General features: G+C 40.8%; 1 protein-coding gene across 5 annotated transcripts in view; it reads right to left on the bottom strand.

Moving 5' to 3' along the window:
- Nucleotides 1–488: 488 nt before the first annotated feature.
- Nucleotides 489–11,342, bottom strand: part of ACP3 (acid phosphatase 3) — a 50,934-nt gene continuing 40,080 nt past the window's right edge. The window contains exons 10-12 of one of the 5 annotated variants that reach the window (XM_043968479.1): nucleotides 9,459–9,628; nucleotides 5,056–5,204; nucleotides 489–621 (exon numbers count right to left, since the gene is read on the bottom strand). In XM_043968479.1, coding sequence (XP_043824414.1) covers nucleotides 5,089–5,204; nucleotides 9,459–9,628 — 286 coding nt within the window. In that variant the 3' untranslated portion in view covers nucleotides 489–621; nucleotides 5,056–5,088. Of the gene's footprint in view, nucleotides 622–2,583; nucleotides 3,263–3,898; nucleotides 5,205–9,458; nucleotides 9,629–11,342 lie in introns of those variants that run through there. The other 4 variants (XM_043968478.1, XM_043968481.1, XM_043968477.1 and 1 more) reach the window with 4 other exon arrangements.

The following is an 11,342-nucleotide window of genomic DNA, read 5'->3' as shown; positions in this document are numbered from 1 at the left end:
GACAGACACTGTGGATGTTGTCTTATCCTATTCAACAGTATAGTATGGATCAGGTGCTCTATGTCAAACATTATATCAAATATGATTATCAAACTGCTTAAGTACCACCTATCACTGGAAGGAACTCTGGGTTAACTGTCAACTCTCACACTTAGAGAGCTGACTGTCCTTCTCCCTAAGGAAAGGATAGAAGACTTTCTTCTCTTTTTGCCCCCTTTTGGCTTGTTAATACTTATCTCCTTAGTCTAAGGCAATGGTGTCAAACTCAAATAGAAAGGGGGGATAGGCAATTAAACCAAACATAAGGATCCCTGCAGGTGAGTATTAATTTTGAAAACAACATGTTAACATTATCTATGTTTTATCATATTTTTATTTTGTTAAGCATTTTCTATATTTTAATCTGGTTCCAGGTGTGGTAAGATTATTGGAATTTGGCTGACTGATTGGGATGAGCCACACCTGGCCTGCCCTGAGTGATGTGTGCTGCTGATGTCAGCAGGAGAAACCACTCTCCACAGGCAGTTTTGAAGGGTCTCCCCTTTTGGGGGGAAGAAGAGTAAACGTTCTCTGAAGGGAGCTCAGTCTCTTCCAGAGTGACTTTCTTTCCGGTGGTGTGAGCTGCAGCAGGGAAGAGAAAGAGGTTCTTTCTTAGCAGTTTTTGTCCTGTGGGCCCTGGCCATTTTTCATTGAAGCTACGGATCCCAGGTGGTGAGTTAACATAGGAGCCCTGCTCTTTTGAATTAGCTGAACTGGAAGTGAGTTTGGGGATTGTATAGACTTAGATTAGAGTTAGGGGGATTATCAGTAGTTCTTTTTCCCTATTCCCTTGTCTTTGATTTTATTAATTTCACCTTTGCTGTTTATTTCATTCCCATTAATAAAACCGGATTCGTTTGTGGAAAAGAGGCTGTTAGGTTCCTTTCTTATTGGCCTGGGAGAAATATCTAAAAAGGCAGTTTGGAGGGGAGGGAGCTTTGGACCTAGAGGTCCCTCATTATTTCCAGGACCCCAATATTATGGTGAGCCACTCAATTAACTCTCCATATATTAAATTTGGCCCTCACACAAGGGCACTCTGAAATATTCTTCAGCGATTAGGCAGGCAGTGCTAGTCCTCTGGGAAGGTAAAGCAAGGAGAAGGCTAGTGGCCAGCAAGGACTTTTAGAATAGATTCCCATGTTTAAGCCTATGTAGTATTCTGAGGAAACACATCTCTCACTCAGCAGAAAACACACATATATACACATAATAAAAGAAACGTATCATTTTATTTCTTCAGTTCTGTAAACTAAAAGTGGCATTTTACATGTAACAAAATATTTTATTTAACAAAGTTTGTTTCTTTCCAAAAAGCAAACTCTGTCACAGACACTTTGATTCCATAGCACAAACACTTATTTATTCGGAGAGGCAGCAAGATGGGACTTGGAGTCAGGACGATCTGCCTCTGATACTAATGACATGGGGGTTGGGACATATTGAAGAATTAAGGGACTATTAAAGTTTAAACTGGTCAACTAGCTATCAGGACAGACACACCTAAGAAGCTAGGGGAGATTGAATTCTATAGCAGGAAAGTCAGTTGGGTGTGGCTACTACCTGAGCTAGGAGACAGAGTAACTCCAGAGGTCTGGACCATCATTCCAAAAGAAACATTCCACCCCTCACTCAAGCTTTCCCCACCCCCAAAGGGAACTTTCCATTGTCAGGTGGTCGCCCCATCCATCCCCCTCCCCCTCCTGTATAAAAGCTTTGGCCTCCCTTCAGGTTGGGGAGAAAGATGTCTCTAAGCCATCTCCTCCCCTCAAGGTGAAGTTTTTGACTTCCCTCTTGGTCACTTTCTCTAAGTGTCCAAATAAAAGACAATTTTCTTCTAATTGTATAGTGTGTGAGAGTTGTAATTCTTTAAAGAGGAATACCTAAGGACCCCCACCACCTATTTTCCCATGACACTTACTAGGCGCAGGACCCCAGAAAAGTCACTCACTCTCTCTGTGTCTCAGTTTCATCACCAGTAAAATGGAGACAGTAGCACCTGTCTCCCAAGGTAGTTGTGAGAATCAAAAATGAGATAGCATATGTAAATAACTTTGCAAACCTTAAATTGCTAAATATATTTAAGCTATTATTATTATTATTATTATTATTACTATGACTATGACTACGACTACGACTATTACTACTACTTGGAAACTTCCCTAAACAAAGAACAGAAGCAAAGCTGAGACTAGGAAAAAAAGACAAAGAGAGAACAGAAAGCTTGGAGATATGGGAATTGTTTTGTTTGACAATTTGTATTTGCTATGAATGTTTTCTTTTTTTCCAGTGGAGGGGAGAAATGAAGGAGAAAAAATACATGACAATTGAAAAAAACTTGTTTTTTTTTTTTTAGGAGAGGAAAGAAACAAGCATTTATTAAGCCCCTATGTTAAGAGCTTTTAAAAATATGTTCTCATTTGATCCTCAAGGCAAACCTGAGAGGTAGGTGTTTTTATTATCCGCATTTGACAGTTGAAAAAACTGAGACAGAGTGACCTGTTCTGTTTAGGGTCACATAGCTTGAAAGTGTCTGAAGCTGGATCTGAACTCAGGTCTATCCTGACTTTAGGTCCAGTGCTCCATCTACTGCACCACCTAGCTCCCTCTAAGAGAGAGAAGATGGAAGGTGCTAGCAAAAAGGGGAAGAAATGTAGGCTGTGTTAGAGCTAGAGTTCTGTGGGGCATGATAAGGTGTGAGAAAATTCTTTCTTAGGACACTGGAAATGTCCTAGTGCCCCCGAGGAAGCAACTGGTTCTTTCCCATCAGTAATCATTAGGTCTTGAATAGCATCCTTTCAGACTAGTTATCTAATGTACCCACTTAGTTCTTTTTCTCCCCAAGAGGACCCTAACATTTCTGCTTCAGGCAGTGTAGCCCCATATGTGGCCCCTGGCTTCTCCTTCACACTCTGGGTTCTAATATTATTCAATCACCTCTCTGGACTGCCCATAAAATGGGTAATTTTGCTTGCTGAAGTTCTGAGGATCCCATTCTAAGTAGTGTTTACTATGGTGGCAGAGATAGAAGACCAAGATCCCAAGAACTTTATCATCTTGGCCGCATCTGCAAAAAGTCATTTTATGAGTGCAGCCAATTTAGATAATCTGAGAGGACATCTTGAAGCCATGTGATCTGTTTGCCTTCAGACAAATGGTACAGCATGCATTTGTGCTCTCTGATTTCTTGTTATGGACCATTCGTCACCACTGGTTTTTCATTCTGCCATGAAATGTAAAAATAAGCATAGTTTTTGTCAGCATAGTAGCAACCAGGCAACGACTCAGGGCAGACCTAATTTTCATCTCTGGGAAACTAAATTGGATTGGGGTAGGAGTGGGGGGGATGGTAGATGGAATTTCTTTTTATTGTTGAAATAAGAGAGTTGAGAAAAAGAGGTCACCTCTCCCAAACTCCCAGTATCTACTCCAGCATTCTTTCATTTGATCCTCACAATAACCCTGGGAGGTAGGTGCTATTGTTATGTTCATTTTGCAGGGGAAGGAACTGAAATAGAAATTAAGTGACTTGCCCAAGGTCACTCGGGGTGTGTGTGTGTGTGTGTGTGTGTGTGTGTCTGTGGGGGGGTTTGTGGTGGTCCTTAGGTATTCCTCAATAAAGAATTACACTGTCACACACAGTCCAATTAGAATTAAAGTGGTCTTTTATTTGGCACTAGGGAAAGTGAGTGGGAAGTCAAAGACTTCACCCCTCGAAGAGGAGGGCTTAGAAATATTCTCCTCTTTGAACAGAAGGAAGACAAAAACTTTTTTAGGGATATATGGGGTGTCCACTTGAAAACTGCAAAGTTCCCTTTTGGGGTTGGGTGCAGGGGGAAAGCTTGGGTGCTTGTTATAAGCTGAGGAATTTGAGTACTTTCCTCTTGGGGTTTTGAAAATATTCTAGATAGAAGTGTGTTGCACAACTTACTATTTTTTCCTGACTTGAGTGTTCCTTTTTAAATGTGAATTTTTATTTCTTTTAATTATTTTAAAATATTTAAACCTTTTTCTTGATCTTAAAGATCGTGTAGATTGGGGTTGGGAGGGATGAGGGATGAGTGAGTTTGAGAATAATGAAATAATCAGTGACTGAAACCATTTTCCCATCATTCTTTGTTCTGAGCATGTTCTGTACACTTCTAAAATACCCACCTCTCTTTTTTTTTTCCTTTTTAAACCCCAATGTTTTTACTTGAAAGAGTCTATTGTGTAAAAAGTTCCACAGGTCAATAAATTTCGAGGGAAATGAGTATTTGGTCCCAAAAGGAAAAATAATCAAGATTTTAGGGCTTTTATTTTTTCTTTTGTAATTGTGTAAAAAATTTAAAAAAAAACATAAAAAGCAGAATTTTAATGTGAAGACTTTTTTTTTTTGCTATAATCATTAGTTTTAGAGGCATTGTTAGCTTAGAGTGTGTGCAAAGACCATTTCCCACATCTTTCCTCAAGTATCTTCTATTTTTATCATGAATTCCCTTTTAATCAACTGTAGGTTATTTAAAATAAATTCCTACAACTTAAAAAAAAAAAGATCATTTACAATCTCTTATTGGTCCTTATTTCTTGAAAACTCTCCTTTGACGTGGGTCTTCGACCTTTCCTCTTTATCTAGCTTCCTTTAACTTTACTCTCTGTCCAGCCACAAAATTTCTGCACTCTTTTGGGGGAAAAGATGATCTAAAGTTGGTTTCCTATTGTGCCCTACACTGACCACTCTGATCTCTTGGTGAGATGGCATAATAAGGTTACCCGTATGAGACATAACAATCCATTGTCAGGGAGCCACCTCCCTACCTAGCCAGATAAAATTGTCAGTCTCAATTCATGGCTCTGAGGTGACCAATGAATCCTAAGTATGTATGCCTTTAGGTGTCAATCTGGCAGCAGTTATTGAACTGCTGTGATTTCATTCCAAGCTCTAAACAGAATTGAACAGATTAGTCTAGACAGAAATCTCCCCACTCGAGGAATGCCATTTCTTTGACAGTTGCATCACAAAGAGATATGTCATACCAGGAATCTTGGATGACTCCTCTGTTCTTGCTTTTAAATAGACTCATAGGGGTTCCTCTTTCTGCAGGGTCCAAAATGGAAGAGGAGGAACAGCAACACCACCAAAACACCAGATGATAGGCACAAGGCAGTCAGGGCTATCCTTAGAGCTTAGAAAAATAGAAAAAAGGTAGATGTAAGCAGTTTTTATTAAGAAGATCCTGGAGCTATGCAACAGTGTTGGTTTTCTGCTCTCCCTTTGACTTTCAGATGCCTTGGAATGAATAGTTAGCCTTGAAAGCGACAATAACCCATGAATCCTAAGCATGAAAGAAATCATGAAGGGCCAGCCACAGACATGAGCCCCCAAATAAATGGAATCTATCCCATTTCTTCTGTCCATCTCTTTGGGTTGGGCGGGGCTTCAGGAGGTGGTCTTCATTTTTATGAGAATTTGTATTTCTGGAGAAACTCTTAATCCTCCTTATTATACAAAGGTAAGCAATTCCAGCCAAGTTGTATTTTATTTCTAATCTGTCCTCTCATTTCCACCTAGTCCATTGATAGCTGGGAAATCAAGAAATAGACATTAAGTAAGGGAACATCTTTCTTAACTGGTAATTACATTTTTTTTTTTGCCTATAAACCTTACAAAAATAAAGAAAAACACACATATAACTATTTATTCCTTTTCTAAATAGACATTCTTTTGGAGATAGAGGAGAATCATTTGTTATATGAAGAGTTTTAGACTCATAGCTCTGTCAAGTCTGGGTAATGTACTGGATCTGATATCAGAAGACCCGGGCTGGAGTCCTGTCTCTTCCTTGGTGACCTTAGACAGAGAAGGCAAGGCTTAACTGCAAAATGAGAGGTTGGGTTTCGATGGCCTGTAAAATCTTTTTCAGTTCTAATGCAGGAGTCTCCATCCTACTACCCTGGTATCTTACTAGGCCTTGGCTATCTCAACTGTGAAATAAGGAGGTTGTACTCTAAGAGGATCTCTCAGGTTTCTTTCAGTTCTATATCCCATGGTCCTAGAGAGAATCCAGTCCTCTCATAGTGCAGACAAGGAAACTGAGGCCAGGAAGGAAGAAATGGTTCTCTGTGGTCTCAGAATGAGTTAGTGATGGAACTAGGACCTACAAGCAGGTTTCCTTTAACTAGGCCAGAGTTTCATCCATTTTACTGTGCTGGCTCTGAGATACCATCTTAAGGTGAACAGTGGAATTATGGGAGAGGAAAACTGAAGGACAGTTGGCAATGGAAGATGCAGGGTGACCTAATTAAAATTTGGAAGCCTATACAGAATGGGGGGGGGAGGTAATAACTTTTAAAATCTATTTTAGTGTCTGGTTTATGATTTTTTTTGAATTTAGTTTCATTAGATATGTTTTTATGGTTGTTAAATGGAGTAATATAGGTATTAGTAAGATGAGACACATATTGCCACCACCATTAATGCTCCAACTAAAGGTTCAAGTTATAGCAACAGTCAAATTAGAATACTGTGTATAGATAGTCCATTTTGTAGACTATCAGTTTATGTCTTCCCCATTCCTGCCCAGCTAGGTGCCAGGCTTATGCATGAGAACTTCAGGGCTAGGCACTAAAGGACTATGAGAGCATTTGTCTTATTCATATGTCCAATGAGACATGAACTTGAACAGACTTTGGGAGATACTGGAGGACAGAAAGATATATTGTGCTATGGTCCATGGGTTCACAAAGATTTGCACACCGTTGAATGAATGAAAAACAACATGTCCAGTGGGCCTATAGTTTTTGTTGTTGTTTTTTTTTTGTAGGGCAATGAGGGTTAAGTGACTTGCCTAGGGTCACACAGCTAGTAAGTGTCAATTGTCTGAGGCCGGATTTGAACTCAGGTCCTCCTGAATCCAGGGCTGGTGCTTTATCTACTGTGCCACCTAGTTGCCCCAGGCCTATAGTTTTAGAACATGGCAAGCAAAAAATCTTCATGCAAACAGTAGATCCTCAAATTTGGAATAATTCAGGAACAAGAAGGAGGATAATGGGGAATACTACCAGAATTGGTGAAAAATTTGAATTATAGAATATTTTTAAAGGAATCAAGCTTTAGTGTTGTCAAATATTATGTCAATAAAATAGGCTTGCCATTTTATTCCCTGCTTTAATAAAAAAGATAAGAGCAGTTCATAATAAAAATACTAACCTAAAGTAGTATTAACTTATGCTTAGATGGCAGTTAGATTAAATATGTTGTATATTTAAAATACTTCAAAATAATTTGTCCTTGAGTAGTCTACATTTCCTTTCTAATATTACTTATACCATGCATTTGCCTAGCAAGTCTCTTCCCCTGCCTGTTTCCTTTTTTTTTTTTTGTAGATGATGCTAAAGTCAATTTAAACTCAGACCCTGTCAGAATGATCACAAATTATTAGTGAAATCCACATTAAATGCCTTTTCCTGGTAAAATGGGTCTTTTATTTTATTTTTAGTCAGTAGTATTTTATTTTTTCCAATTACATGTAAAGATAGTTTTCAACATTCATTTTTGTAATATTTTGAGTTCCTCCCCTTGTCATATTTGCTGTTTATCTGATAAGAGAGGGCTGAAGAGGTGTCATTTGGGAGGGGCTGTCCACTTCTCCTCATATCAAGCCATCTTAATTTGAAGAAGTTCTACTTGTGACTTCCCCTTCCAGGTGGAACCATCCCTTAGAATTCTCTCCCTTTTGCCTTCAGCAAATTTGTCTGCAGAATGATAGCCCCTAGGCATTTTTGCATCATTCACATGTCAAATCCACATCAGCTTTTATTCTTTGACTCCTGTGGGTAGACACTCACTCACTGGAACATCAATTTCTGTAGTTACTTCTTAGGTGCAAAAATCTGCCCACAGCAGCCATCTCCTCATTTCCCACCTGGCCTCTCCCCTAAACTTCATCAAGGTTTCCAGAAATTCATCCTGTGAGATCACATCTACTCCGAAACTCATACCTCCTCAGTCCCCGTGTCCCTGGGGCCTCTGCCTCCCATTGACCGGAAAGGTGGGGAGGGGTGGTGGATATCGGAAACTTTTCTCACCTCCATTTAAGCAGGGGGCTTAGAATAGCCATCTCTTCATTTCCCACCTGACTGCTCTCCTAGACTTCATCATGGTATCTGAATTAGGAGACACATGCAGGCAGTTCGGTCCCTATGATCTAGATTTCACAGCAGCCTGAGAAGTCACTGTTTATACTCCAAGGAGCTTTTATTTGGCGTATCCTTGGAAGGTTTTATCTTTCCTAACTTCCTCAAGTTCACCAGGTGTGATCATGCCTCATGGCATGATCTTTTTACATCCCTCAGGTCGGGGACTTTTAGAAAGAGTACTTGTGTTTCTCATCTCTTTCGTGCATATTTCCTGTGCCAGCACACAGGTTCCCACTTTCCTCACTTGACATCTCCTCTATAATGATCTGTCTGTCTATCCATCTATCTATACATATGACACACACACAATGTACTCTGACTTCTCAGGATCAACAAGAGAGAGAGGTTGCTTTTTCACTGGTTTTCAGGAGCCAAAGGGATCAAGGAAGTTTTTATTTTTTCAATTCTGCTAATCGGGATTAAAAAACAACAACCCACAAACCCACAACCAAATTCAAAACAAGACACAACCTGCTTCCCAGGATAGGACAACCCAAGTGAAGATTTAGTTTCGTCTCCCAGTTCTACTTCTGTTTGGTCAGCCCCATCCTTGCCTTTATGCTGCTCTTAGCCACTGTCCTTATATGAAGATTGCCCCTATCTGACTCACTTATTTCCTCAACTCTTCCTCGCCAAAACTACCGTCTTGGCCTTTTCTAGCATCTTGGCATTCTAGGGGTGGGCCACTATAGTACTCCTGCCTATTATTGTCAGGTTCTGTTTATTAGAAATCTATTCCATCACTGGCACCTGATCATTCATTCCCCTAGGACCCTTGGGGATTGCATTGAAGACATTCTTCTTCCTGATGTTTAAAGGGGTATCCACATCTAGTGCCATTAATCTGAATGCAAGGTGTTCTCAGAAAGTATGAAGACTGGTGAGGCCAATCAAGTACACACATGGCTTAGATGAACCCGATGAAACTAGGAAAACCTGTAACTTTCTTCCCAGTTTTATCCCCAATTAGATTTGGAACCTGCCTGACAGACATTATATCACCCTTGTATACAAGCTAAGGCAAGTTTGTTGTGAGTGAAGGTAGTAGTAGATGGAGAAGTCTAGGCTTCACAAGAGTGGGAGTTCCCTGAAACACATCACCAAAATCCATTTTCCTCTAGCCACTGAGAGTGAGGGCTAAGGCATGATCCCAAAGCTGTGAATGATTCCTAGGCCTTCTTGTTCTTGCTTCTTGAGTAGAAATTAGCTTCCTCCATATGTTTGATTAACTTCCTCAGTACCTTGGTCTTCAGTAAGCCTGAAACACTCCTTTGACCAGTCTTCTGTCATCACAGGGGAGACCAGCTCAACAAACTGCTTCAGCGGACAGCTGGGTGTGCAGCCTGGTAGAGTGAGGGGATGAGGATCCTGCTGTGTGTCATTCCGATAGTACATTTCAACGTTGTATTGCCTGGTTTGTGGGACATAAGAGAGAGCAATTTTAGTTCCTGTATAGCTCAAGTTTCTTTAAATCCCTCCCTAGATGGACTACAACACAGGAAGTGAAAGATGAGCATGTCTGAGGAAGCTTTGCCTACCTTGGTGTTGAGGGATAGGAGAAATCTGGGTTGGGGCCTTGATGGGAAGGACAGACCCAGGGAGAAAAGTGTTATAGGGAATGGGTGGAAGATATTGGCCATTAGTGGAGTGGGGAGGAATTAGGAATATTTCAATGGAATAAAAGTCTGTCCTTTGCAGGGGAGTGGGACAGGAGGGAGGAGTGATTGCTGGAGAGTCCTCATGATAGGAGGGGGAATCAGATCAAGGTTCTGGGAGCTGAATGTCAGGGTACAGAGGGTGAGGAGCTGGCCTTTCCCTATCCTCAGCCTCACATTTCACTCACTCCTTGTGACTTGTCCAAGGTCACATACCTAGCAGAGCTAGGATTTGCCCAGTTTCTCTGGCTCCAAATCTAGTTTTCTTTCCATTATACAACGCTGCTTCTTCGAAGTTGCTGTTAACCCCTAGGACTGAATGTAGACAGCAGTCCCTTACTTGTTTGCCTGCATATGTGTTGGACTGTGGTCCTCAGCATATGTGAACTAGAGCAAGACACTTAACCTCTGTGGATGCCAGCTTCTTCATTTATCACATGAGGAGGGTTAGACTTGATCGCTGTGGTCTCTTCCAGCTCGAAATGTATGAGCCTGTGACCAAATCACCTTGTTTCTGCTGTTTAATTCCCGGGATGTTTCTCCCTTCCCCTTCCTCTTTTCTGTTCCTTGGTTTTCTTTCCCTCCCTTAGATGTCTTTTTTCTTTTATCTGTCGCTTATATAGAACTTCACCAGAGTCCTAGGCTTCTGAGTTCTGGAAAGCTATTATTAGTTTAGGCTGGAGAGAGGATGACCTTCCTTCCCTCTCCCCTTTCCTTCTCTCTGGATCAAGGCATCCTGTGGTAGGCCATTTACTTACTTTGAACATGATGCTTCCCTCCAGGCCTGGGAGGCATTAACCTCTGTTTTAAATGATCATTTCTTAAGCCAATGTGATAAAACTTTTGATCATGAGCAGCGGGCACACACACATATACGCACAGATACGTATATTCATGTTAATAAGTAGAGAAACAGAGAGAGTACCACAAGAGTTGGTTCAGGTTGGCTTGCGAGATAATTTACAGCAGTGGGACAAAGCCAAGAGCCATACTGATTGTGGATTTGGGATTCAGATACTTCTATATCGGGAGCTGGTGAGGACAGCGAGCCGCTAGGGAGCAAGATGAGGACATCCACCCCTTCAATTCCTTTTGCATTTTCCTGGTCTGATTAGTTGTCCTTCTAGGCTTTGAAAAGCTAGATACATTTTGTGAAGGAAGGAATAATGAATTGCTGGGAAAGGGGAAACAAGCTGCATGAGATTTCTCAATAAGCTTGTGGGCTTCTGGGAGATGGCTGGCTTGGCAGCACCGGCTGCCTACCTCTGCTTAAAAAGATTTGTCATATATGTTACAGGTGCTCATGCTTAATATACACACAGATATGTGAATATATAATACGTGCAAATGATATGTTAATAGGGTCATAGCTGAGGGATGGGAAGGACCTTAGAGGCCTTCTAGAACAGCCTTGTCATTTTACAGATGAGGAAACTGAGGCTCCAAAGAGTTAAGTGACTTGCTCAAAGT

Source organism: Dromiciops gliroides, chromosome 5 (genome assembly GCF_019393635.1).
Source record: "Dromiciops gliroides isolate mDroGli1 chromosome 5, mDroGli1.pri, whole genome shotgun sequence".
Taxonomy (NCBI): Eukaryota; Metazoa; Chordata; class Mammalia; order Microbiotheria; family Microbiotheriidae; genus Dromiciops; species Dromiciops gliroides.
This window is presented reverse-complemented; position numbering and strand designations above follow the sequence as displayed.